The sequence below is a fragment of the Hyperoodon ampullatus genome, assembly GCF_949752795.1.
Source record: "Hyperoodon ampullatus genome assembly, chromosome: 11".
Taxonomy (NCBI): domain Eukaryota; kingdom Metazoa; phylum Chordata; class Mammalia; order Artiodactyla; family Ziphiidae; genus Hyperoodon; species Hyperoodon ampullatus.
This window is the reverse complement of record NC_136924.1, coordinates 59,776,901-59,803,505: the sequence shown is the minus strand read 5'-3', so window position 1 is coordinate 59,803,505 and position 26,605 is coordinate 59,776,901. Positions and strand designations below refer to the sequence as shown.

Genomic DNA, 26,605 nt, shown 5'->3' with positions numbered 1-26,605 from the left:
GGCCGGAGTGGGGGGAAAGGGAGAGCGCTGGCGGGGGCGGCGCCCGAGGTGGGGTGGGGCTCGGAGGGTTTCCACCCGGAGCCACCCTCCTGGGCATCCCTCTGCGACTCCGGCGACCTCCACCTGCAGCGGGGCCGAGGGGCGGGGCGAGGGCGGGGCCGGGGCGGCACCCGTGGGAGCGGAGGCGGGAGCCGGAGTGGACCAGGGGTTGCGGCCGCTGCAGTTGTCTTGGCTGGTGCTGGGGCGGCGGAGCGGCGGGAGAGGGGTGGCGAGGCGGAAGACTGGGAGACCCTCTGAAGGGCCAGCGAGACTCGGAGACCAGAGACCCGCCTCGGGAGACCTGGGACTCGGGGCGCGAGAGGATTTCCTTGCGCTCTCCCGGAGCGCGCGCGGGGGTCGCCCCATGGCAGGGACTCCGGGCCGCGATCCATGGGGGACCCCTGGGATTTGTTACCTTCTTGGCTCCCTGCTTGCCGGACTGCTCTTCCCAGGGGCTGTCGCCTTCAATCTGGACGTGATGGGCGCCCTGCGCAAGGAAGGCGAGCCAGGGAGTCTTTTTGGCTTCTCAGTGGCTCTGCATCGGCAGTTGCAGCCCGGACCCCAAAGCTGGTGAGTCACCACACCCGCGCAGAATCCCCGTGCCCGAGCCACAGATGCCCCCTCGGCCCGCCCCATCTCTCAGTCTTCCAACCCCATCAAGACTCAGGCTGCCTACAGATAACCCACACCCCAGCCTGGAGCCTTGCCTGTCTTGGGTCTGACACCCAGCATCTTGCTTCGGGGATAAGTTGGAGAACAAGGTTCTTGTCTTGGCTGGGAGTTATCTCCTTTCACCTTTCACCCCAACTTGCATTCTTGTTCCAGTCCCAGGGCTTGTGGCTCCCCTCCTTCTGGGGGCTGAACTCCCTCAGGGAGGGAGATTGAGCATTTGGCCTCTGCTTAGGTCAGGAGGAGAGGGAAAGGACAGAGAGGCTGAAGGTGCCATGGAAGTGATGGAGGGTAGACTCCAGAAATAACTTCCTGCCAGGGCATTGCCATGGGATGGAAAGAGAGCATCAGGACACTGGGCTGCCGCTTCTGTGGCTCAGGGCCACAGGAAGGCTGGGAGAGGACCTGGGAGGGTCTGGCAGTCTGAACTATGTGGTTTGGTGATAGAGGGTGGCAGAACACAGAACCTCCAAAGTTGTAGCAGCAGCAGCAGCAGTAGCAGCAGTGAGAGAGATCCAGGAAGGATGCTGGCCAGGCTGTTCCCCTTCCTCCTCCTCAGGAAATTTCCAGCTCCAGGAATCTCAGCAGTGGGGAGAGGCAGGGAGAGTGAGGGGCAGAGGACAATTCTGGTTATTTTCTAATCAGTTCGGGACCTGTAGGAGAAAGACACACTTATGGGGACTGTGACTGTCATGCTTCCTGTACTATTGGCCCCAGCTCCTTATACGATTTTAAAAAGAGAGGCAGGAAGGGGAAGAAAGCGGCCCACCCCTTCCTTCCAGGGGACTTTTCTCTCCTAGGCCAGTGCCTAAGCCACACTAAGTGTCCATTACTGGGATCAGTGCTGTCCACTGGGACTATCTTCTCCCCACTGCTATTGGCCTGGGGGCAGAGAGTAGGGACAAGAGCTCATTTCTCTCCCCTGCTCAGGGAGGAGGGGCTAGCTCTGATTCTTCATCTTCCATTATCCCTGTCATCAGCGAGCAGGGTCAAGCAGTCTCCCAAACTTTGGGAGCAATGGAAAGCTACTGACTTCATCTCTTCTTCAGCCTTCTATCTGCTTCCTCCCTCATCTCTGTCTCCCTCCCTCCCCCCTCCCCCTATGTGCTAGAGTTCTAGGACTGGAGGCCTTTTTAGGACATGCTGAGCTCTCTGAGCTATTTCCAGGCAAATTCTAGGTTATTTTTAATAGCTTGGTCTCTTGTCATTTCCCCCTCGTCTCTGATGGTGGCCCCTGAGCCAAACTGGGGGCCTTCCCAGAGGGGCCTGACCCCCTCACCCTGCTCTTGTTCCAGCAGGGGGCGCTCTGCTGTCTGGTGGCCTGTGAGAGGCCAGATACCTCGCTAAGTCCCTGGCTTTGGGGTTGCAGGTCACCTTCCCCAGCACTCACTGATCGAAAGACCTCACCAATTTTGATGTCTTTCAGTCTGGCCCCGGATGAGACTTTGAAGTGTAACCTTCTTTGCTCTGTGGTTTCAGCCTCATTTATTTCCATCAACTGTAATACCATCAACTGTACTACCATATAGAGTTGCTGTGAGCATTGAAAGAGTTGTTAACACATGTAAAATGCTGAGAATAGTGCGAGGCCCACAGCGGGTGCTATGAGTGTTGGTACCTTTTTTCTTGTACGGTGATCCACAGAGCTGGAGCGTAGCTTTAGTGCCTTACAGCGAGCCTGGATCCAAAGGCTTGGCTGGAGGACCCCCGGGGCTGAGCCAACCTTCCAGGCCAAGCACCCTCCCCAGAGGGCCACCCAGATTGAGAGAGTCAGAGTGGGCCAGACTTGGGTTGGAGCCTGGAGTGAATGGGGAATTGAGAAGTGCAGAGGTACTGGGCTACTCCCTTCACCTCCACTTAGCCAGGCTCCCAGGGAGTCCTTTGCTCCTAGCTGCCTTTCTCTCTGCAGTGGCTGCATCTGTGGATACTGTTCTGTCCAGAGGTCTGGGGTGGCTGGGGATCATGGGATGAAGCCAGGAGGGAGTGTGTGGCTGGGGCAGAGGTGGAGGGACTGGAGAGGCTGTGTGTGGGAACTGTTGTTCCAGGTGGGATGGTCTGGTCTGTTCTCCACCAAGGGTGGGGCTGGGCATAGCTATGCACTCAGCTTCTTTCCTCCATATGGACCCCTCCCCTCCTTTCTACTCCCTACTCATGACCTCCAGGGGAGATGTGAGCATTAAACACGACTGTTAACTTCTCCTGGTGCTTAGTTATGCGCTGAGCAGCTGAGACGCTGCATGTCTCTGTGAGCCTACATAATGTGTGGGTCCAGCAAACACATATGGACACCTCCTGGGGGGCAAATGCAAAGATGAATGAGGCAGCCCCAGTCCTCCAAGGGCTCCCCATCTCTGTGTTTGGAGGTGGGAGCACCATGGACTTGTCTGAAGGTTGGCCATACCACCTAGTTTCTTTTTCTGCTTGGTTACCCTCCTCTCCTCATCCCTGTCTTCCTTTTCTGAAGGTGGCCAGTTATTGGGTGGAAAAGGCATGGATATTGGAATTGGCAGATGTGGGTTTGAATTCCAGCATCCAACTAATGTCTCTGAGTTTCCTCATCTGAAAGAGAAGCAAAGAATCCTCACATAGGATTGTTGTGCAGGTTAAATGAGATAATGCAGGTAACATGCCTAGCCTGGTGCCCGGCACCTAGGAGAGAGTCATAAACGTTAGTTCCTCATATCCCTGGCATCTAGCCTAGGGCCTGACCCATAGTAGGTGCTGAATAAATATTACTTCCTTGTCTCACCAGTGCCTGACACAGGGCTTGGCAGATGATAGGTTCTCGATAAATAGTTGTTAACGAATGCCCAGTGTATGCTCTCTTCCCTTACACTCCCCACCCCCCTCTCTCGTGACATTGGCTCTGACACGGGGTGACAGCTGCTAAGAGACGAGGAGGAGTTGTGGGAAGAGAGAATGGCTCTGTGCCCCATCAGAACTGGCACAGTGCCCCACAGATGCCTGTCTGCAATATTGCCCCACACAGTTTCGGGCCTCGCGCCCCAGTGAGGGCGATGGAGGAAAAGAGTGGGGGAGAGAGGCCTCGAGGTTTGTCTTGCTGATGCTTCTGAGTCTCCTTCTGCGAAGAGAAGATCCTTGTAGCCAGCTGGGTGCCAATCACCTCACCTCTCTCTCTCCTCACTCCTGGCGTGGGGGTCCTCCCCAGGGGACCCAGGCAGCCTCCATTCCCAGCACAGTCCTCCCCTGGGGAAGAAGCCTTGGCTGTGATCATGGAAAATTGTCCTGCCAAGAAAGTTGTAGCTGGGAAAGCGTCTGAGGGGGAGGTAGGAGAGCAGGCTGGGCGGGGGTGGGGCGGGGAGAGGAATGGGGAAAATCATGGACGGGGGAGGAGAAGGAAGGATGGGGAAGGGGATTCAGGATGTATGGGGAGAACGGGGCTAGGATTGGAGACAGAAAGAGAAACTTGCCCCTACCTCCAAGCCAGCCGGCGTGACTGATAGGATCCTGGGCTGGCACGGTTGCTGGGCGGTGGGTCTTTGACGGATCCCCGAGGAGAGGGTGAGGGAGGCGGACCCATATCTAGTCTCTTGCTTGGCCCCCCAAAGCTGGTCCCTGGGCCACCTCATGGTGCTGTTACTTTTGCTTCCAGCATTTTTGGCATTTCTTGGAAGGTTTGAACTGAACTGTGGTTGTGGGGGAGGGCAGAGGTTGGGGATGGGGCCAGGGAGTGGGGGGTAGGAAGGGCTGGTCAGGAACAGGTGCTGGGAACAGGCGGTTCTTTCAAACCAGTGGCCAGGCTGCTTGGGTGGCGTGAGCATGCGTGTGTGTGTGTGTGTGTGTGTGTGTATCTACTATGTATGTGGTTCTTCATCCAGATAGTATGTGCATGCGTAATGTGATGATTGCACGGCCAAGTGTGTTAATTTGCCCGTATCAGGACATGGGAAAACTGGCTCTTGGCCCTTTGCCTTAGTCCTTCAACACTCTGCCTGGTACTGAGGAGTTGGGCCTGGGCAGCTCTGGGGAGGTGGAGCACTCTGGCCACCAACTCCTGCTGCTGCCCCACCATGCAGGCTGCTGGTGGGTGCTCCCCAGGCTCTGGCCCTGCCTGGGCAGCAGGCGAATCGCACTGGAGGCCTCTTCGCTTGCCCCCTGAGCCTGGAAGAGACTGACTGCTACAGAGTGGACATCGACCGGGGAGGTGAGGGCCCTGTGGGGGTGGGGTGGGGGGCACAGGAGGAGGGGAGGGGAGGACTTGGCTTCCTCTTTCCTCCCCTAATTCCCAGTGTCCTGCCTCCAGCTGACGTGCAGAAGGAGAGTAAGGAGAACCAGTGGTTGGGAGTCAGTGTCCGGAGCCAGGGACCTGGGGGCAAGATCGTTGTGAGTACCATATCTTTTTTTTTTGACTTTTAATATTTACTATTTTTATTGAAAAAGGTCATGAAAACTAATTTTTTAAAAGAAGGAAAAACAGTTTGACTCTGTAACAGTAATATAATTGCAATGAGTACCACTTCTTGTGACTTATGCAAGAGTGGTGTGTGTATGTATGTGTGTGTGTGTCTGGTGTGTGCATATGCACAGATGTGCTTACAGAACTCAGGTTGGCAATACGGTAAGATGGTCCGCTTCTGAGGACCTCAGAGAGATACCAAAAGGTGTAAGACATGGTCCCTGTCCTTATAAATTTAAAAATATCTAACCGTTCATCCATCCACTGATTTGTCAAACTTACTGAGAACCTTTTAAATATCAGGCATTGTGCTGGTTACTGAGAGAGGACGTGTAAACTCAGGGAAAAGCCTGCTTCTCAACTAGCCTCCTGCATAGTTCCAGAGATTCTCATTCTTTCTCTCTGTGTTGTCACTAACATGCACAAACAATAATATAAGTCCCTATGGAGCAGAATATGGTTAATGCTAAGTGAGTGGTATGGTCCCCAGTCTATACAAGTTCAAGGGAGGAGTGGAGAGCAAAGACTCCTGCAGGTGGGGTGATTTGAGCCAGGATTTCCAGAATAAGCAACACTTGGAGAGTGGAGAAGGGAGGGAGTTCTTTGCAGACGAGGTGGCGGTGCTTAGAAAGGTTCAGAGGCTGTACCAAGCTGGGCATGTCGGGGATAGTCCCATCTGGCTGGATCGAGGGGATACGAGTTCTGGGTGCTGGCTTAGTTGTGCTCTGGGTGCCTGGGCAGAATGTAGAACAGGGTCTCTTCCTGCCGGGGTGAAGAAGTGGGTGCAGAGAGGATAGGGCAGGGGATTATATATATACCTGCCTTACACTGGACTGGGGGGCGGTGCCCAAGTGATGCTGGCAGATGTGTCTGTGTGTGTGTGCGCGCCTGTACGCACCTGCGTGCGTGCAGCCGTGTGCAAGTGAACCAGTGTCTGCCAAATGTCTGCACACGGGCAGTGTGGCTCAGGCAGGGTCCTGGCCCTCACAGTGGAATGACCCCCTGTCCTTTTCTCCCACAGACCTGTGCGCACCGATACGAGGCGCGGCAGCGTGTGGACCAGATCCTGGAGACGAGGGACGTGATTGGTCGCTGCTTTGTGCTAAGCCAGGACCTGGCCATCCACGACGAGCTGGATGGTGGGGAGTGGAAGTTCTGTGAGGGACGCCCCCAGGGCCACGAACAGTTTGGGTTCTGCCAGCAGGGCACGGCCGCTGCCTTCTCCCCCGACAGCCACTACCTCCTCTTTGGGGCCCCAGGAACCTATAACTGGAAGGGTGAGTGACTCCCTGGGGAGGGGAGAAGGGAACCAAAATGTCCAGTACCTCAGAGAGGGGGTTGGGGGCAGCATGTGGCCAAGCACGCCCACATGTCCACTGCCGTGGAGCCCTGGGGCCCTGCCACGCTTCTCACCACAGCCATGCCAGCACGCACACGAACGGGGCCATCGCCTCTCCTCCGCATGGCCGAGAGCTCTGCAACATGCTGGCATGAGCTCCCACATGCCCAGCCGGGGCCCGCATGCTCCAACACACCAGCCCACACCTCATCACTCCCATTCCCATCTCCGCACGCTGCCGCTGGCCAGGCTGACACTCGGTGAGTGTGATGCCAAGTCTGGGGGACCCCAGGCAGCTTGGGCCGGGAGGGGGTGGAGATAGGGCTGGAAAGGAGAGGAGGGGCTTCCCTGGGTGCCTGTCTAACTAGCGCCTGGCCTGCGGGTGCTCCTTGCTCCCTGTCCTGGGCACTAACGGGTCTGTCCTTGCAGGCACGGCCAGGGTGGAGCTCTGTGTGCAGGGCTCAGCGGACCTGGCACATCTGGACGACGGGCCCTACGAGGCGGGGGGTGAGAAGGAGCAGGACCCCCGCCTCATCCCGGTCCCTGCCAACAGCTACTTTGGTAGGGACCCCTCCCCGGCCCGGAGCCGCTCTAACCCTCTGCTCCTCTCTCTTGTCCTCTCTCTCCACGCTCCCGTCCTTCCGTCTCTGTCTCTGTCCCTCACTCTGTGTCTCTGATTCTTATCTCTCTGGTCTGTTTGTCTCTCTCGTATTCTTCCTCCACTTCTTCCTCTTTCTGTCTGCCTGTCTCCCCACTCTGTGGCCCCTCCTCTGGATGTCCCTCCCCTGGTGTCTCCCCTGCCCCGCCCCCCGCAGGGTTGCTCTTTGTGACCAACATTGATAGCTCAGACCCTGACCAGCTGGTGTATAAAACTTTGGACCCTGCTGACCGGCTCCCAGGACCAGCCGGAGACTTGGCCCTGAATAGCTACTTAGGTTTGTAAGCTCCCCTCCACGTCCTCCTGGGCCCTGGGGGCTTGGCCTGGCCTCCCCACCTCTCCTGCCCTGCCCCACAACGCGTACCCAGAGAAACACCCACTGGGCCCAGATTACAGACAAGAGCTGAGCCCAGTAACCAGGCCCAAGGAGAAGAGGCCCCAGGGGTGAAGCCTCGGGGCTGTGAACGGGGGTCTCCATGGAGGACGATCCAGATGGGCTGAGGCTGTACTGGGAAGGAAGGAGGCTAGACCTCTGGGGGACTTTCTGTGGGGGATGGATGGAGGGCATGTGCGGAGAAAGGTCCAGCTGTGTTGGTAAGTCCCTCTCCTTTCTCATCCGCGTCCTTCTGCAGAAGAGGAGGAAACGAGGCCTGGGAGAAGCTTGCGTGAATCAAGCTCTTCCCCATTTCCCCCCTGTTTCCTCCTCTCCTGTCCATGTGAAGTCTTCCTCTTCCTGCCAGGATGGTGGGAGTAGGGGGCAAAGAAGGTGCATTGGATGGGATGGGGGCCTCCTGGGTGTGCAGAGAGGAGAGCAGTTCCAGGGAATCATATGGGGCCCCCTGACCCAGCTCCGCCGGTGCCTCAGCCCCCAGCCCAGCGGCCTGGCCTTCTCAGCCATTGCCTTTCTCCTTCCTCCCCAGGCCCTGAGGCCGACCTCATCGCACTTCTTGTGCCAGACCTTAGTCTCTGGGTGGGGAGGGCTTCCGGGCCTCTGGAGGGGAAGAGGAGTGGTCCAGCTGTGGTGGTGACATCTCAGAGGGCACCTCTACCTTTTAGGGAGGGGCGGGGTGGGAGGAGGTGTGACCTACCCTGGCTGGGAGTCTGGTGGGGAGAGCTCACTGGTGAGTTGCCCCCATCCAGGTTTCTCCATCGACTCGGGGAAGAGTCTGGTGCGAGCAGAGGAGCTGAGCTTTGTGGCAGGGGCCCCCCGTGCCAACCACAAGGGTGCTGTGGTCATTCTGCACAAAGACAGCGCCAGTCGCCTGGTGCCTGAAGTTATGCTGTCCGGGGAGCGCCTGACCTCTGGCTTTGGCTACTCGCTGGCGGTGGCTGATCTTAACAATGACGGGTGAGAGTGGGCTGAGGCGGGTGGAGCCTGGGGGAGGCTGGATCTAGGAGGGGTAAGGGGCCTCTGGCCTCTCCACCTGACTCCACTGGCTGTCTCCCTCTCTCCATAGCTGGACAGATCTGGTAGTGGGTGCCCCCTACTTCTTTGAGCGCCAAGAAGAACTGGGGGGTGCCGTGTATGTGTACCTGAACCAGGGGGGTCACTGGGCTGGGGTCTCCCCTCTCCGGCTCTGCGGCTCTCCTGACTCCATGTTTGGGATCAGTCTGGCTGTCCTGGGGGACCTCAACCAAGATGGCTTCCCAGGTGTGACTGGGGACAGGGAAGGCTGGGGAAGGGGGGGAGGGAGGGGGGAGGGGCAGGGGTGCAGAAGTGCCTCTGAGGTCAAGGGGAAGGTCTTCTGAGGGCCCAGGGAGAGGAGCAACCTGGGCTCCTGTCTGAGCTTTACCATTTACCAGCTTTGTGACCTTGGGCAAGTACCCTTTCTGAGCTAGTGATACCTGCAGAGAGTAACTGAAAGGATTAAAAATGACATGTGTAAGGTGCCCAGGACTTAGTAGCCTCTCAATAAAATAGAAAACACAGGGTATGGAACTGAGTGACTGGGGGAAAGTAGGGGCCTGGGCCTCATGCCTCCCACCCTCAGCCCCCAGGTCTGATTGCCTTTCTCCCACTCCTGCAGACCTTGCTGTAGGGGCTCCCTTCGACGGGGATGGGAAAGTCTTTATCTACCACGGGAGCAGCCTGGGGGTTGTCGTCAAACCTTCCCAGGTGAGGGGAGTGGTGGGGATGAGGGAATGGGTGTCTGGGGGATCCAGGGGGCACAGCATCAGAGGGTGGGGGAGGCAGAGGCTGGGGGGTGATGGGTGGGGAGGCTGATGGTCTGGTCCCCCAGGTGCTGGAGGGCGAGGCTGTGGGCATAAAGAGCTTTGGCTACTCTCTGTCGGGCGGCCTGGATGTGGATGGGAACCGCTACCCGGACCTGCTGGTGGGCTCCCTGGCCGACACTGCTGTGCTCTTCAGGTGAGCCCTCCCTCTCTGCTGGCCTCCCCCTCCCCAAGGCCGGAGCCGCTCTGCAGTGCCAGATCTGCCGCCTCCCCTCTTTCCCAGCCTCATGTTCTCATGTTTCCTGTGCCCTGGACTCCCCCTTCCCCAGGGCCAGGCCCGTCCTCCACGTCTCCCACGAGGTCTCTATTCTTCCAAGAGCCATCGACCTAGAACAACCCAACTGCGCCAGTGGCCACTCGGTCTGGTGAGGCGGGGTCTGAGGGGAGGGTGGAGGGGAGCCTCCAGGGTCCAGTTCTCCCCTGTCTGCCCAGTTTGGGGCTGGGGCTGGGACAGGAGTGGGCAGGGTTGGGGTGTGGCCCGGGCCTGTCAGCCTTGCCTTTGTCCCCACAGCATGGACCTCAGGGTCTGTTTCAGCTACATTGCATCGCCCAGCAGCTACAGCCCTGTTGTGGGTGAGTGAGGCCCCTCCGCTCCCACCCCTTTGGGTGTCAGGGTGGGTCACTCCGGGGTGCAGAGAAGGGCCCATTGGAGCTGCTCTGCAGCTCACGGGCCCCTCATCTCCCGCCTGCCACAGCCCTGGATTACACGTTAGATGGGGACACAGACCGGAGGCTCCGGGGCCAGGTGCCCCGTGTGACCTTCCTGAGCCGTGGCCCGGATGACCCCAAGCACCAGGCCTCAGGCACCGTGTGGCTGAAACACCAGCATGACCGAGTCTGTGGAGACACTATGCTTCAGCTTCAGGTGGACGCTGACCCCTTGGCCTCTGAGGGTCATTGTCATCACATCTTCTCTTTTCCTGGGTTCCTCTCATCTTCTTCCCAAACACACTCACACCTCAGTCTAAGATCTCGACTTTTGGGAAGGCTCCCTTTTGGGCCTCTCTTTTACCTGCTGTTTTCTTGCATCTCCTGTCAAGTTCTATACGCCCTGGAGATGACCATGGCAGGTTCCATCTTCTCGTCTGGTCCCTGAAGCCCTAAATCCTGGCTGTCCTCCCTTCTCCACCCCAGTTGCTCTCCCCCTGCTAGTCCAGTTCTCCACCTCTCTCCTTTGTCTCCCTGAGCCTCTTTCCAGGTTTCAGGATCTGTCCTAGGTCTGGCTGGGGCTTTGGGCAGGGCTGGGGTCTGGGGGTTGTTCTTGTATTCATGTCTATCTTTTCCCTTCCCCAGGAGAATGTCAAAGACAAGCTTCGAGCCATCGTGGTGACTCTGTCCTATAGTCTCCAGACCCCTCGGCTCCGGCGACAGGCTCCTGGTCAGGGGCTGCCCCCCGTGGCCCCCATCCTCAATGCCCACCAGCCCAGCACCCAGCGGACAGAGGTGAGCATGCATTCTGGTTTAGCCCAGGAAAAGAAGCTGGGAGGGACAGGGATCATGAATCCCTCGCCAGTGACATTCATAGCTTGCAAAATTCTTTCATGTTACCCCAGTTGTTCCTCATATTTCTAGATGCTGTAACAGGTGGACCACAGATGTAAAATGGCCCAAATTATCATGTGTTCCTAGTCAGAGGGGACAGGCAGTCATTCAGGGGCACAGGGTGGTGGGGGTCTGCCATGTTCAAAATGTGGCCTCCCAGTCCTTAGGTCACCTCTATCCCCATCAGTTGGAGGGGGGCGGGGAGCTCCTTGTATGGTTCTTATGGCCAGTCCGGAAGTGATGCTCTTTACTTCTCTTCACGTTCTAAGTCTGGGACTTAGTTACATGCAAGAAAGGCCAAGGAAATGCGGCCTCGCTGTGGACTAGCCTGCTGCTTTCTACCACGGCATCGTAATACCCCCATCATTTTACTTTTTTTTTTTTTTTTTTTTTTTTTTTGCGGTACGCGGGCCTCTCACTGTTGTGGCCTCTCCTGTAGCGGAGCACAGGCTCCGGACGCGCAGGTTCAGCGGCCATGGCTCACGGGCCCAGCCGCTCCACGGCATGTGGGATCTTCCCGGATCGGGGCACGAACCCGTGTCCCCTGCATCGGCAGGCAGACTCTCAACCATTGCGCCACCAGGGAAGCCCCCATCATTTTACTGATGAGGACACAGCTCAGAGTGGTTAGGTGACCAGCTGGGTGTATCACACAGCTAGGAAGCAGCAGATCCACGGGTTGAACTCAGGTTGTTTATTCCCGTGATCCTCTACCCCGCCATACGCCTTGGAGATACATTCACCCCCTGGGAATGACCCCCTCTTCAAATCTCTCCCCAGATCCACTTTCTGAAGCAAGGCTGTGGTGAAGACAAGGTGTGTCAGAGCAATCTGCAGCTGGTCCACGCTCGGTTCTGCGCCCGTGTCAGCGACACGGAGTTTCAGCCTCTGCCCATGTGAGGGGGAGCGAGGGAGCAGGTGGGGTGGGAAGGCAAGAGATCAAGGGACAGAAGCAAGTCCCCTTGGGAGGGCCAGCAGGGGCGGGGGCTGAGCCTTCAGGGAGAGGGTGGAAGGTGGGGAGGACCTGCCGAGAGCTCAGAAGTTTGCAGGATGAGGGCAGTGAGGGGCCCACAGGGGCTCCTCTGACAGAGAGTGACAAGCCTTCACCATATAAAAAAAATTATACAGTTCACATACATCTCACTGTTATGTCTTCACAACCCCATGAAGCAGGAACTATTACTAGTCCCACTTTAGAGATGGGGAACGGAGGCCTAGAGAGGTTAAGTTACTTGCCCAAGGTCAATAAGTGCTGGAGCTGGGGCCAGAAACAAAGGTCCCCTGACTCCCAGTCTTGACTCTCTTGAGTCTGAGGCTTGGACCAGTGTGTGCGGAGATTTGGAAGAGCCAGGGTGGGAGGAGAGGTTCAGGGAGTGGGGGCAGGCAGCACGCACTGGCGGGGGGAGCAGGAAGAGGGAGAGGCGGGGGCACGTGTTCAGGTCTTAGAGTGAGTGGGATCTGACCCCCCAGGGATGCAGATGGGACGACAGCCCTGTTTGCACTGAGTGGGCAGCCAGTCATTGGCCTGGAGCTGAAGGTCACCAATCTGCCTTCGGACCCAGCCCAGCCCCAGGCTGATGGGGATGACGCCCATGAAGCCCAGCTCCTGGTCACCCTCCCTGCCTCTCTGCACTATTCAGGAGTCCGGGCCCTGGACCCTGCGGTGAGGGCCCGGGGGAAGGGCAGGGGTGGGGTCTTGGGGGCTCCAGTAACCCAAGCTGATCTCTCCTTCTCTCCCCACTCCAGGAGAAGCCTCTGTGCCTGTCCAATGAGAACGCCTCCCATGTTGAGTGTGAGCTGGGGAACCCCATGAAGAGAGATGCTCAGGTCGGCATATCTGCCCTTATCCCTATCCGAGTGGCTCTCTCACCCCTGACCCCTCCTCAAGCCCTTCGCCCTCCTGGACTCTAATCTTGCTCCACCCTTTGCCTAGGTCACCTTCTACCTCATCCTTAGCACCTCAGGGATCACCATTGAGACCACAGAGCTGGAGGTGGAGCTGCTGTTGGCCACGTAAGGCTGGCGGGGCAGGGTGGGTGGGGATGGGGGCAGTGGCTTGAAGTCCACCTAGAAAGGGCTCTGCTGTCCTCACCTGATCCCTTGGGGCGGTGCCTGTGCCCAGCGCCCACGCCTGCCCCTGCCACACACCAGGATCAGCGAGCAGGAGCTGCAGCCGGTCTCTGCCCGAGCCCGTGTCTTCATCGAGCTGCCACTGTCCATCACGGGGTAAGCCCTGTCCAGGTGGGCACCTCCGCCAGAGGGGTGGGCATTGTTACCCCCAAACCCAGGCCTGGGCTCTGCCTCACCTGGCCTGACCCTCCTGACCCTCCATCAGGCCCCAGGCCTCCTCAGCCCCTGTTTTGACCCCTCCTCACCAGGGTGGCCATTCCCCAGCAGCTCTTCTTCTCCGGCGTGGTGCGGGGCGAGAGTGCCATGCAGTCTGAGCGGGATGTGGGCAGCAAGGTCAAGTATGAGGTTACGGTAAGTGGCCTGGTGAGGTCCCTCCCTTCTTGGCACAGAGGAGAAGCTGAGACACGTCCCAAGGGCTGTGGCTTTTCTCCCATCTGGCGCCTGGTGGTCCGGCGAGTTCGAGGCCTCCCCCAGTTCCTGGGCCTTGGCTGTGTGCAGGTGTTTGTGTTGAGGGCTCAGTTGACCATTTCCTGCTCATTCCTGACTGGACATCTCACCTGCTGGTCTGGGGAGGCCATGAGGGCCCAGGGGCCTCCGCTGGGGGATGGGGACATGGGGGAGGGCTGATATCTCTCCCCAGAACCTTGCCCTTTCTTGTCTGGGGCCTCCTCTCATTTCCTGGTGACATCTCCGGGTTTTCCTGGGTTTGGAGTGGGCAGAGAATGGTGCCTGGATCTAGGATCCTGAGTCTTTGTTGAAGCTATGCTTCCTGAGGCTTCCCCGCAGCCCTGTCTCCTCCATCTCTGGGGATTTAGAACCTGTCCTTCGCACTCTCTTGTGCCCACAGGTCTCCAACCAAGGCCAGTCACTCAATACCCTGGGCTCGGCCTTCCTCAACATCATGTGGCCCCACGAGATTGCCAACGGGAAGTGGCTGCTGTACCCCATGCGGGTGGAGCTGGAGGGCGGGCAGCGGCCGGGGCAGAGGGGACTCTGTTCCCCCAGGCCCAACATCCTCCACCTGGTGAGGCTTAGGCGAGGTGGGTGGGGCTGCGGAAGCAGGGTGGGGCGTGGTCAGACTTTGGGAAGGATGCCGTGGGGCTGGGGCTCTGTGGCTGGTCGGGGGCCAGGAGGAGGGTGCTGGGGAGGAGGTGCCACCTCTCCTTGCTGCGTTTGGAGGGACCCTCACTGGGCCCCCTCCCCACCTCAGGATGTGGACAGCAGGGACAGAAGGCGGCGGGAGCTGGAGCAGCCAGAGCCGCAGGAGCCTCATGAGCAGCCGGAGCCCAGCACGTCCTGGTGGCCAGTGTCCTCTGCCGAGAAGAAGAAAAACGTCACCCTGGTGAGGGCGGGGCAAACGTGGCCCAGGCAGGATGGGGTGGGGCACGTGGTATGGCAGAGGATGGCGGGGAGAGGGGAGGGCAGGGAGCTTCGGGGTGCTGGGTGGCCTGTCAACAGCTGTGATGGTCACAGACACTGGGGGCAAGGTGACAGGGCACTTCACATCACACCTGTGAAGCAGCTGCGGCCGCCGCCACTCCCCCATGCCCACCAGGTGTTCACTCCAGAGCAGGGCACTTACCATAGCCCGTTACCCATGCAGTTGATTCTCCCTGCGTTTGTATGAAAGGTCACATTTTATAGGGGGTGGTTTTAGCCGTCTTGGAGATCTATTTGTTATTCTTTTGAATTCTTTTAGGCCAGAAAGTCAATTTGCATAAGGAAACTTGCTTGATTTTCACAATGTCAAAAAACACTTGAAGGTTTTAAAAGTTCTAATAATTAAATCGGTAGTATATTTATGTGATTCATTAAGCCTATCCTTTTCGAGCCCTTTTGCCTCTCCGTTTCCTCCTTGTTTCACACGGTTTTGTTCCTGGGGGTGCTCACTGAGCAGATTAGCGCAGACTCTGTGTACTCATCCCTTTTAGGATGGCACTGGCAGTGAGAGTTGGCGGGGGACACAGATCAGGGGGTGCTTGGCCTGGTGGCAGAAGGTGAATCCCAGGTGTGGAAAGGATGGGCAATAGAGGCAAAAAGAGGCAAAGAGACCTTGGCAGGGGGAGAGCAGCAGTTGGGCCAGCTCTGGTGGCATCTGTCTGGGAGGAAGTTCCGCTGCCACAGCCCATCCTTCCTGGGGGCCCTCGGCTTCCCTGCACCCCTGAGAGCATGGTGGAAAGCAAATGAAGGCACCTCAGGGGTGGTATGGGACTGTGTAACTGCTGTTTCCCTGTTACATGGATAGTCCTGCTTTCTCCAGGTGACTTATTTCTTCTGAAAGGCCACCCTTTTTGATAAGAACTTTGAAATGGATTCTTTTACTTAAAATGACTTTTAGACAAATTGACCAAGGATTCTTGAATTGCTCGAAAGTGGCCATTCTTCTATATAGGCAGCGTGATGAAAAGAACATTAATTTTTAGGCAAATGGGCCATTAGATGGGACTGGGCCAAATGGATTTAGGTCAGGCTTGGAAGGAGAAGGGCCTAAGTCCCCTGTCCCCCCAGAAGCTCCTGGGGCATCCTCCTCCTCCTTCAGTGAGTTTGGGCTTCACAGAGGAGTGCAGCTTTGCTCACTCTGGACCTGGGTTCAAGTATCTGCTCCACCTCTTTCCAGCTTTGCTAACTGTGTGACCTGAGGCAGGTCACCTGGCCTCTTTGAACTTTAATTTCCTAGTTTGAAAAATGGGGATGATAATAATATGCACCTTGCAGGACAGTTGTGAATTTAAATGAGATAAGTACCTTGCAGATAGATGCTCAATATACGGGACTGTCATTAGGTAACATAAGCATCTACTGGGGAAGATACTCTGCCTGCTGCTGTCAAAGGACCTCCTCCCTGCTCCCCATGCATTTCAAAGCCAAATAGCCCAGATTTGGGGTAGGCTGCTATTTTGGACCACAGGGTTAGTTTTGGAGGACTTCTTGGAGGAGGGGAGTTTGAAGCCAGGTAAGGAAAATGGGAGAGATATTGAATGGAGAGCCACGGGGAAATGGGGGCTCATGGAGGGATGGAGGGAAGGCTCTGGGCAGACAGTGTCTGTGTGACCACGTTTGTGAGGGTGCTGGGCCCTGGGCAGCTCAGTGGGCTGGGGCCAAGCAGCTCAGAGCCCTGCCTTTCCTGGTCCCCAGGACTGTACCCGGGGTACGGCCAGCTGCGTGGTGTTCAGCTGCCCTCTCTACAGCTTTGACCGTGCAGCTGTGCTGCATGTCTGGGGCCGCCTCTGGAACAGCACCTTCCTGGAGGTGAGAGTCAGGCTGGGGCGCTGGGCTGGGCATCCTCTTCCCCAACACCCACCCTGGGGCTCTCTTCTCCTTCTTCCTCCTTCCTGTCTAAATGCAGCATACTCTCAACCCAAGACAGGCAGAAACACCCTCCGTGCTGGGCACCATTCCGTTTACAACTTCAGGAGCTGGGGGGAGGTGGGGGCATGGGGGCATTTAGGAGGAGGGTCTCCTTCCCTGCTCCCTTAGGAGTACTCAGCTGTGAAGTCCCTGGAAGTGATTGTCCAAGCCAACATCACCGTGAAATCCTCCATCAAGAACTTGCTGCTCAGAGATGCCTCCACAGTGGTGAGCTGCTGGGCTGGGGGTGTGGAGCAGGGGAAGCTCTTCTGTCCTGTTGCTCCAGCCCTTCTTCCCTTAACCCCTTGCTCCCCAGATCCCAGTGACGGTATACCTGGACCCCGTGGCTGTGGTGGCAGATGGAGTCCCCTGGTGGGTCATCCTTCTGGCTGTACTGGCCGGGCTGCTGGTGCTGGCGCTGCTGGTGCTGCTCATGTGGAAGGTGAGGCTTGGGGAGGGTGAGGCCAGTGGGGGCAGGGCTCCCCTGTCAGGCAGGTGGCCTTTCATGGTGTGGTTCTCTCACCCAGTCTCCCATTTATTCAGCAAATCTGCATTGAGCACTTACCCTGCGTGTACCAGCGTCTCTATCAGGCCCTGGATGTTTCAGAGATAAGTCAGATGTAGACCTTGTTCTCAGGGATTTTATAGTCTAGTTGGGGAGGGGAGTAGTCAAGGACGAGGCAGTGGACTAAGTCAAGAAAGTGAAGTGGGAATTCAGGCGAGAGAAAGCTTGAGAGCAGGTGGCCCTGGAGCTGCGCCTTAGAATGTGGGGTGGTAAGATCTGGATGTGGGGAGAGGGATGGGTGGGTCTGGGCCTTTTAGGACTATGAGAGGCAAAGTCATGGAGGCAGGGAAGTGTGGTCTGAATTAACTAGAGCATGGTGGGTAAGGCTGGGAAGGAAACTGTGGCCAAGAAAGCCAACCAGTGTGGAGAACTGCCTGCAGGGAACTGCTGCCAGGACTGAACTCGGAACCTCCACACACTAGGCTCTACATGGAACCATTCTCATACACACAGAGTGTAGCCAGAATCACGTGTGCATCTGGGGCTCCACATTAAAAGCCCGTTCATGCGCGTGTCAGTACAGAGAATCACATCCATCACCAGCGGTCATCCCCTGAACCACATGCCACATCTGGGCTATGTGGAGCCATGCACGCCCTTGGGGCCCTATGGAGAACTGCCCCCCATCCCCAGGACCAAGCACACCCTCTGGCAAATGTGAGTCATCAGTGGACCAGGCCTCTGGGCATCCAGACTTTTGGGAACCTTGCCATTCTTAGGGGAGATTGATGCCTCCGAGAAACTGGCTCCAGAATCTCTGCTCCCCGCTCCCATGGAAGGGGGACAAGGCAGAGGTAGAGGCCCCCATCCTTCCTCAGTCTTCCCATCCTCCACCTCTTCTGCTCCCTTCCTCCCTTACGTCCCAGTGTGGCTTCTTCCATCGGAACAGCCAGAGCTCATCTTTCCCCACCAACTACTACCGGGCCCGTCTGGCCGTGCAGCCCTCAGCTGCGGAAGCTGGGGGTCCAGGGACCGTGGGGTAATTGTTGTGTGTGAGCATGTGTGTGCGTGCGTGTGTGTGCGTGTGTGGGTACGTATGTGAGTGTAGGTCGAGCTCCCAGCATTCAGGGGACCAGGAATGTGCAGGGTGTAGAAAGGAGATTGCATGAGGGCGGTGTGAGTTCCAGGAACTGAGGGGAGGTGGTTGTCGGGGTGAGGCCCTAAGGGTGAGTGTGCACAGCCTGGGGCACGCACAAGGGTTGGGTGGGCTCCTGGGGTTGTGAGCATGTGGGGAGTGCAGGGAGGTGCCGTGCATGTCTTTTCTGTGGGCATGAGTGTGCAGAGACACACGTGCAAGGAGGTGCCGTGCAGTCCAGCATGTAGGAGTCCTGGGAAGTCCTGAGTGTGAGTGTGCAAGGGGCACATTTCTGTCTTGGTAGGTAAGGGCCAGCATGTTTATGACTTAGGGAGGGGCCAGGCTACCATATTCATAGAGGAGAGGGCCCGCCCTAAGGGCGATGCTGCTCGGTACACAGGGGTTGTGTGTATGAGGCTTGAGAGGAATCATTCTGGAGTCTGCAGGGCTCTGGGAAGCCACGTTTTCCCTCTGCTCTTGTCTGTGTTCTAGGGGATGCTACTGGGTCTCTTAAAAATCTTGGGGGTGTGGAAACCTTTGGGGTCAGCAGTCCTGATGTTCTACCTTCAACCCCCTCTTTCAGGCACCAAGGGAGATGTCCTTGGTCCTGCACCTCAGGCCCCTCCTGGTCTTTCTCTTGCTGTCAGTGAGAACCTGGGGACCCAGCACTGATGGTGGCACCTGTGAGGGCTGCTTCCTGCACGAGCTGCTGCCCAGCCAGCCCCTTTCTGCTGCTATTGGTTCTTTCTGTCCCAGGGATGGTGGAGGCAGGAGGCTGGGGTGTGCTGGGCATCTGCTCCAGGGACCTCAGCCCCGCAGCCTCCTCATGTCTGGCCTGCTGTTCTTCCAGATGGGATTCTTCAAGCGAGCGCGGTACCCCGAAGCCACTGTGCCCCAGTACCATGCGGTGAAGATCCCATGGGAAGACCGGGAGCAGTTCAAGGAGGAGAAGACGGGCACCATCCTGAGGAACAACTGGGGCGGCCCCCGGGGGGGCGGCCCCGATGCACACCCTATCCTGGCTGCTGATGGGCACCCAGAGCTGGGCTCCGATGGGCGCCCTGTGCCAGGCACTGCCTAGCCTCCTCCTTCCCAGCCTGGCCCATGGGTCCCCTGCACCCCTTCCCCAGAGATGGCTCCTGGGGATGAAGAGGGCAGGCTGGGTTGCTGGTGTCCCATCAGGATTTGGCAGGATATGTTTCCTGAGGGGCACAGACCTCTCTCCCCGTGAGGACCACCCCCACCCACCCCCAAACCTCCCCTTAGGAGGCTGTGAGATGAGAGGGGGTAAATCAGGGATGGGTCGTGGGGCAGGGGGAGGAGGGCAGTGGTGTCCTGATGCAAAAGTGGGGAGAAGGGACCCTAAACCCTCCCTCTCCCATTCACCCTGTATAATGAGACCCCAAGGACCTATCTCCCTGAAAGTGCCTTAAGCCCAGAGGGTGGGGAGGAGGTTATGTCGCTGACTCAGGGGCTCTTCCCTCCCTAGCTTCCCCTCTCCTCTGACCTTAGTTTGCTGCATCAATCAGTGGATTTTATCTATTTATTAAAAACTATTTGAGGACGAAACTTCTGGCTTCTTTGCTGAGTGCTGCTCCCTCATGCCCAGGGTCTCCAGAGAGGACTGGTTCTCTCTGTATCCCCACAGCCCAGAACAAAGGTGGTGGTTGGAGGGAGCCCAGGGGGCCTGGCAGGGATACTGGTGACTTTTGTGACCAGGTCCTTGGGGCACGTGGGTGTGGTCTCAGAAGTGGGGGGAACACGGGGAAGGGATGGGGAGCTGTCCTAGGGGTAGTGGGCAAAAATTGGGAGACCCAGTCCCGGAATTTGCAGTTAGGGTATGACAGGGTATAACGGTTTCCTCCCCGTAGTCAGGATGGGAATAGAGCTTTTTCACTGCACAAGGAAGGGTTGAAGTTAGAGGTTCCCCCGCAGAGGTGGGAGAAGGAGGGGCTTATTTCACCGCCTTTCCCATGATATGGGGCCCAACAGGTAACCACTTGATGGGAGGGGGTTGTCGTTCCATTTGGAGTTCAGAGAACTGGGCATTCTCCAGATCTTTCCAGGTCTCTCTGGTGAGGCAGCAGCCATCCCCAATGTGTTTCCAGGTGGGCTCTAAAACCTCCTGCCACAGGAAGGCCCAGCTTCCACGCGGCTCAGCCACATGCTCCCAGAAAAAAAACATTCCTCCCTGGGAGAGAAGAGAGAGCGTCACTTACCTGCTCCATTCCGCAACCTTCCTCTACTCTCACCTCCATCCCGCTGCCCAAGCCTGGTCAAAACCTCTTGGTGGAGTGGGAGGTGCTGGCCTGCGAGTTTAGGGAGATCATCCTGCTCTGTGACTTTCTCTGCATCCCCCGGCTCTTACCTCCCAACTCAAAGTGAGTGTGAAGAGCCTCCTGTGACCTAGGGGCCATGACCGGTGAGAGAATATTATTATTATTATTTTTTTTTTTGCGGTATGCGGGCCTCTCACTGCTGTGGCCTCTCCCGTTGCGGAGCACAGGCTCCGGACGGGCAGGCTCAGTGGCCATGGCTCACGGGACCAGCTGCTCCGCGGCATGTGGGATCTTCCCGGACCGGGGCACGAACCCGCGTCCCCTGCATTGGCAGGCGGACTCTCAACCACTGCGCCACCAGGGAAGCCCTCGGTGAGAGATTTTTAAACAATGACCTGAAGGACAGCGTAGCCGAGGGCAGACAGATGGGGAGGTGGAGAACCAGGAGCAGAGATCTCACTGGATACAGAGATGCTCGGCTGAGCCCTCTCCCGAGACCAAGACGCCTGCATCCCGGACATCTCAGCCAGCATCCCAGGGAAAGGGCTCCTGAGTAAGCTGGGGTTCCTCCAGCTCTTCCCTCCTCACTGTACCCTCCCTAGGTGATCTCATGCACCCAAAACAAAAAAACCAACCAAAAATTATAATTAACTGTTAACGTTAATGAATTTAAACCTTCCAGAAAGCATGAATCCAAAAGGAAATGTCCAACAGGTGATACAAGCCAGATATTCTACGGCCTTTCCTGTTTCGGTCTCAAATTCCAATGTGCTTGGAATTTACCAGCTACAAGCTGGTGACTTCCAAATCTAAAGCTCCAGGCTACATCTTTTTCTGACCTCCAGATCTGGACTTCCAAGTGCCTCTGGGTTTTCTGCCTGGCTGTCTCCATGGCACCACAGACCTAACAAGTCCAAAACAGGTTTCTCCTATCTTGCAAATGGCACTTCTCTCTACCCTCCCTCCCTCCCTCCACCAGTCGCTCATGCCAGAAACCTGGAAATCATCCTAAACTCCTTTCTGTCCACACCCAGTTCCAAACTTTATGGATTCCACTACCCCTAATACCTCTACTTAGAACACCCTTTTGTTTCCGCCACTCCCTCCACCCCCTGCTTAATTGAGATCTGAGGGCAGATCTCAATTTAAACACCACATCCCTAGGTGTCCTTCACCCCTCTTTCCCCCTTTGTTAGGTGGATCACCTGTGTGCTTTCACAGCACCCTATTCTGCCCCATCCAGGCCCTGGTCATATCTCCTGTTCACCAGCAGGTGGGGGTGGGTGGGTGTCTAATGCACTAGTGCCTGAGATTCCCCATCCTGGGTGCCCTGGACACCGGGGTGGCTGATGCTACGTTTGTTGCCCCGTGCCCATACACTTCCCATTCTGCTCACCGGCCTCAGTACTCTCTGAACTTCCTGCAGGACCCTCTTTGGGCTCTGCACCGAGCACAGCACCAAGGTGCTGACCACCACGTCCATGGAGCCACTGGCCAGCTGTCTCATGTCCTCTCCGAAAGCCACCACAAACCGTTCATATTCAAGATGCCTATTTTTGGCCATACTCTTTGTCAGGAACTTCTCAAAGTGAGGGTTTGGGTCCAGGCAGGTGATCCTGCAGCCAGATGGGTAGAACTGGAAGTTGGCACCAGTGCCACAGCCCAGCTCCAGCAGGGCCACCCTCCCCGAGGCTCCTGCCAGCCCCTTTATCTGGCTGAAGAGCTCCTGTTTCTTGCTGTCCATCTTGCGGTTGCACTTGACTGTCAGCATGGCCATCAGGTAGGGGAAATAGGTCTTGCACAGGGGCTCCCAGAAACCCAGCAGAGCCATGAGGTGCAGGGGCAGGGTCAGGAGCAGCACCAGCAGCTGCAGGAATCGGACCAGGGTGTCCATGGTAGCCTGGCTCTGAGTGGAGCTTCCCTTGGGTGACTGGCCTGTCTCTCTGCTCCGCCGCTGCAGACTCGAGTCTCCTTTCGCCCAGTGATAGGACTTTGTTCCCTGTCTCCTACTTGGCAGTTTCCTCTTTGCCGGGGTGGAGTTGATGTATGAAATCTCTCCAGAGGGCACCAGTCCCAAAGTCCCGTAGGCTCTTCAACCAATTTTATTACGTGGGGGCGAAGAAACAGGTGGTGCCAGTGTGTCCTGAGTTCTGGGGTGCTGTGCCCAGTTTTAAAGAGGCTGGTGTGTGCTGATCATCTCAGAGGGACGCGGGAAGTGGGAGGGGAGCTACATCTCAGATCACAGCTTCATGGGGGCCAAATGCCCGGGCAGAGAGGACTCCTGTGGCACGTCCCGGCCTCATTCCGGGCTCAGGTTCTGCTCAGTTTATGCAAGCTGGAAATTCTGGTTGGGTGTCCCTGGAACACCCCCAGGGCTTTGTAAACTGTAACATGCCTCTGCCCCAGATAGAAGCCAAACACAGAGAAGAATGTGTCAACCCCAGGGGTGCGGTCACAAAACTTCTCTGCTAGGCAGCAGCACAGGGGCTGCCCTGGCTCCAGCAGCGCCGTGTGGGAGACAATTTCCTGAAATAGTTCATCCCTGCCTGACTCAGGAATTGTCCCAGACCTTATCCCTCAGCCCCGCGCTGGCCGGGGCACAGTGGGTTTGACCGGCAGGACAGAGGCAGTGGACTTGGACAGAGCACCCGCCCCAAGCAGGGACTTTGTTTAAAGTCGTCCTCCCCCAGAGGCCACCAATGGCCCTGGAAAATGCTCCTCGTGAGACTTGAGGCTATTGGACTTTCCCTCTTGTAGAGTGCCCATGCATAGTGGCCGAAGGAAGTTTTGTTTAGAGAAAAGAAAATCAACATTCATTTTATTGTTGAGTGGTATTCCATTTTATGGAGTTACCATAAATTATCCATCCAGCTGTTGACGGACATTTGGATTGTGTCCAGTTTTTGTCTATTACAAATAGAACTGCTATGAACTTTTATGTCCATGTCTTTGTGTGGATATATGCTTGTATTTCCTGTGTGTAAATACCTGCATGTGGAATGGTTATTTATTCATTTATTTAAAATGTGTAATTATTCTTTTGTTTTGGCGGTATCATTTAATTTTTTTCTTTCTTTCTTTTTTTTTTTTGGTTGTAGTAAAATACACATAACAAAACTTACCATCTTCACCATTTTAAGTGTACAATTCAGTGGTATTAAATATATTAACACTGTTGTGGACCCATAACTGCCATCCACCCCCATAATTTTTTTATCTTGTAAAATTGAAACTCTGTATCCATTAAACAGTAACTTTCCATTCTCTCCTCCCCCAACAAGCCCCTGGCAACCACAATTATACTTTCTGTCTTTGTGATTCTATGTGACTGCTCTAAGTACCTCATGTAAGTGAAGTCTTCCGTGACTAGCTTATTTCACTTAGCTTAATGTCGTCCTCAAGCTTATCCATGTTGTACCATATTGAAGAATTTCTTCCTTTTTAAGGCTGAATAATATTTTGTTATATGTATACACCACATTTGCTTATTCATTCATCTATCAATGGACACTTGGGTTTCTTCCATGTTTTAGCTACTGTCAATAATGCTGCTATAGGGGACTTACCTGGTGGTCCAGTGGTTAAGACTCTGTGCTTTCAATGCAGGGGTCGGGGGTTTGATCCCTGGTCAGGGAACTAAGATCCCACATATGGTGCAGCCAAAAGACAAAAAAAACGGGTGTACAAATATCCCTTTGGGACCCTGCCTGCTTTCAATTCTTTTAAAGGGTATATACCCAGAAGCGGAATTGCTAATCATATGATATTCTATCTTTGATTTTTTGAGGAACCACCATGCTGTTTTCCACAGCGGCTGTACCATTTTATATTCCCACCAACAGTGTTCTGTTTACTGCACATCTTTGCCAACAACTGTTTGCTGGGTTTTTTTTTTTTTTTTTGATGATAGCTGTCTTAATGGGTTTGAGGTACTATCTCATTGTAGTTTTGATTTGCATTTCCCTAGTGATTAGTGATGTTGAGCATCTTTTCATGTGCTTATTGGCCATTCATATATCTTCTCTGGAGAAATGTCTATTCAGGTCTTTTGCCTATTTTTGAATTGGGTTGTTTGTTTTTGTTGTTGTTGAGTTTTAGGAGTTTTCTATTCTGGGTAATAATCTGGTATCATATATGATTTGCAAATGTTTTCCCCCATTCTGTGGGTTGCCTTTTTACTTTGGGGATAGTGTCTTTTGATGTTCAAAATTAAAAAAATTTCACAAAGTCCAATTTTTCTATTTTTTCTTTGTTATCTGTGCCTTTGCTGTCTTACCCAAGAAATCATTGCCAAATTCAATGCTGTGAAGTTTTTCCCTGTTTTCTTCTAAGAGGTTTTTTGATTTAGGTTTTACATTTGGGTCCTTAATCCATTTTGAGTTAATTTGTGCGTGTGTGTGTGTGTGTGTGTGTGTGTGTGTGTGTAGTGTTCGATAAGGGCTTAACTTCATTCTTTTGCATGTGGATATCCAATTTCCCCAGAACCATTTGTTGAAAAGACTTCCATTTCCCCCATTGAATGGTCTTGGCACCCTTGTCAAAAATCATTTGACCATGTAATTGAGGGTTTATTTTTGGACTCTATTCTATTCTATTGCTCTATATGTCTGTCTTTACTCCAATACCATACTGTTTTTTGTTTTGGGCCACATGGCATGCAGGATCTTAGTTCCCCGACCAGGGATTGAACCCATGGCTCTTGCAGTGGAAATGCAGAGTCTTAACCACTGGACCACCAGGGAATTCCCTATCTAATACCATACTGTTTATTTTTTAATGTAGATTTATTTATTTATTTGGTTGCGCCAGGTCTTAGTTGTAGCAGGTGTGCTCCTTAGTTGTGGCTCATGGGCTCCTTAGTTGTGGATCACTGGCTCCTTAGTTGTGGCATGCAAACTCTTAGTTGGGGCATGCATGTGTAGGATCTAGTTCCCTGACCAGGGATCAGACCCAGGCCCCCCTGCATTGGGAGCATGGAGTCTTAACCACTGTGCCACCAGGGTAGTCCCCATACTGTTTTGATTACTGTAGCTTTGTAGTAGGTTTTGAAATCAGGAAGTGTGATTCTTCCACTTTTGTTCTTTTTTCTTTTTTAAGATTGTTTTTGCTATTTAGGGTCTCTTGAGATCCCATATGAATTTTAGGATGAAATTTTCAATTTCTGCAAAAAATATCTTTGGGATTTTGATAGAGATTGCACTGAATCTATAGATTGCTTTGGGTAGTATTGACTTTTTTTTTTTTTCCACACGGCTTGTGGGATCTTAGTTCCCCCACCAGGGATTGAACCTGGGTCCTCGGCAGTGAGAGCACGGAGTCCTAACCACTGGACCACCAGGGAATTCCAGTACTGACATTTTAACAATATTAAGTTTTCCAATCCATGAATAGGGGATGTATTTCCATTTATTTATACCTTTTTTAGTTTAATTTGGCAATGTTTTGCAGTTTCATTGCACAAGTCTTTCACCTCCTTGGTTAAGTTAATTCTTAAGTATTTTATTCTTTTTGAAACTATTGTAAATGGAATTTTCAGATTGTTCATTGTTCATGTATAAAAATGTAACTGACTTTTGTGTGTTGGCTTTATAGCCTTCCACTTTGTTGAATTTATTTATTAGTTTTAACAGCTTTTTTTTGTGTGTGGAATCTTTAGGGTTTTCTACATGTAAGATCATATCATCTGTAAACAAAGATAGTTTTACTTCTTCCTTTCCAATGTGGATTTTTTTTTTTAAGAATCAATTTTATTTATTGATTGATTTTTGGTTGCATTGGGTCTTCGTTGCTGCACACGGGCTTTCTGTAGTTGTGGTGAGCAGCGGCTACTTTTCGTTGCAGTGTGTGGACTTCTCATTGCGGTGGCTTCTCTTGTTGTGGAGCACAGTCTCTAGGCACGTGGGCTTCAGTAGTTGGGGCACACAGGCTCAGTAGCTGTGGCTCACGGGCTCTAGAGGACAGGCTCAGTAGTTGTGGCACACGGGCTTAGTTGCTCCATGGCATGTGGGATTTTCCCAGACCAGGGCTCGAACCCTTGTCCCCTGAATTGGCAGGCGGATTCTTAACCACTGTGCCACCAGGGAAGTCCCACCAATGTGGATACTTTTTTTTTTAATAGTGATCTTGGGGTCTTCTTATTTATATATTTTAATTTTATTTATTTTTGGCTGTGTTGGGTCTTCGTTTCCGTGCAAGGGCTTTCTCTAGTTGTGGCAAGTGGGGGCCACTCTTCATCACGGCGCGCAGGTCTCTCACTATCGCGGCCTCTCTTGTTGCGGAGCACAGGCTCCAGACGCACAGGCTCAGTAGTTG

At 54.8% G+C, this 26,605-nt stretch overlaps 2 protein-coding genes across 13 annotated transcripts; one reads left to right on the top strand and one right to left on the bottom strand.

Annotated features, from left to right (window-relative positions):
- Nucleotides 1-403: 403 nt before the first annotated feature.
- On the top strand, nucleotides 404-19,574 carry ITGA7 (integrin subunit alpha 7; the record flags this gene model as incomplete). 12 transcript variants are annotated; one of them, XM_079714168.1, is made up of 26 exons in its annotated part: nucleotides 404-609; nucleotides 4,746-4,873; nucleotides 4,973-5,052; nucleotides 6,147-6,402; nucleotides 7,280-7,399; nucleotides 8,263-8,470; nucleotides 8,580-8,645; nucleotides 8,733-8,773; nucleotides 9,150-9,238; nucleotides 9,363-9,490; nucleotides 9,624-9,719; nucleotides 9,866-9,927; nucleotides 10,050-10,219; nucleotides 10,648-10,797; nucleotides 11,677-11,792; nucleotides 12,367-12,559; nucleotides 12,643-12,723; nucleotides 12,830-12,909; nucleotides 13,048-13,122; nucleotides 13,275-13,377; nucleotides 13,874-14,050; nucleotides 14,237-14,368; nucleotides 16,162-16,275; nucleotides 16,504-16,602; nucleotides 16,691-16,816; nucleotides 18,865-19,574. In XM_079714168.1, 26 exons carry the CDS (start codon nucleotides 404-406, stop codon nucleotides 19,093-19,095), a joined length of 3,327 nt encoding a protein of 1,108 aa, XP_079570294.1. In that variant the 3' UTR covers nucleotides 19,096-19,574. The 12 variants fall into 12 exon arrangements, with proteins under 12 accessions (XP_079570294.1, XP_079570298.1, XP_079570303.1 ...); XM_079714172.1 differs by adding an exon at nucleotides 6,894-6,971 and having other exon boundaries at nucleotides 8,580-8,773; XM_079714177.1 differs by lacking the exon at nucleotides 7,280-7,399 and adding an exon at nucleotides 6,894-7,025.
- A 394-nt stretch (nucleotides 19,575-19,968) lies between these two features.
- TMT1B (thiol methyltransferase 1B) lies at nucleotides 19,969-22,187 on the bottom strand (the record flags this gene model as incomplete). Its single annotated transcript, XM_079715243.1, has 2 exons — nucleotides 19,969-20,205; nucleotides 21,690-22,187. The coding sequence occupies 2 exons, from the start codon at nucleotides 22,185-22,187 to the stop codon at nucleotides 19,969-19,971; spliced, it is 735 nt and encodes a 244-aa protein (XP_079571369.1).
- Nucleotides 22,188-26,605: the final 4,418 nt, after the last annotated feature.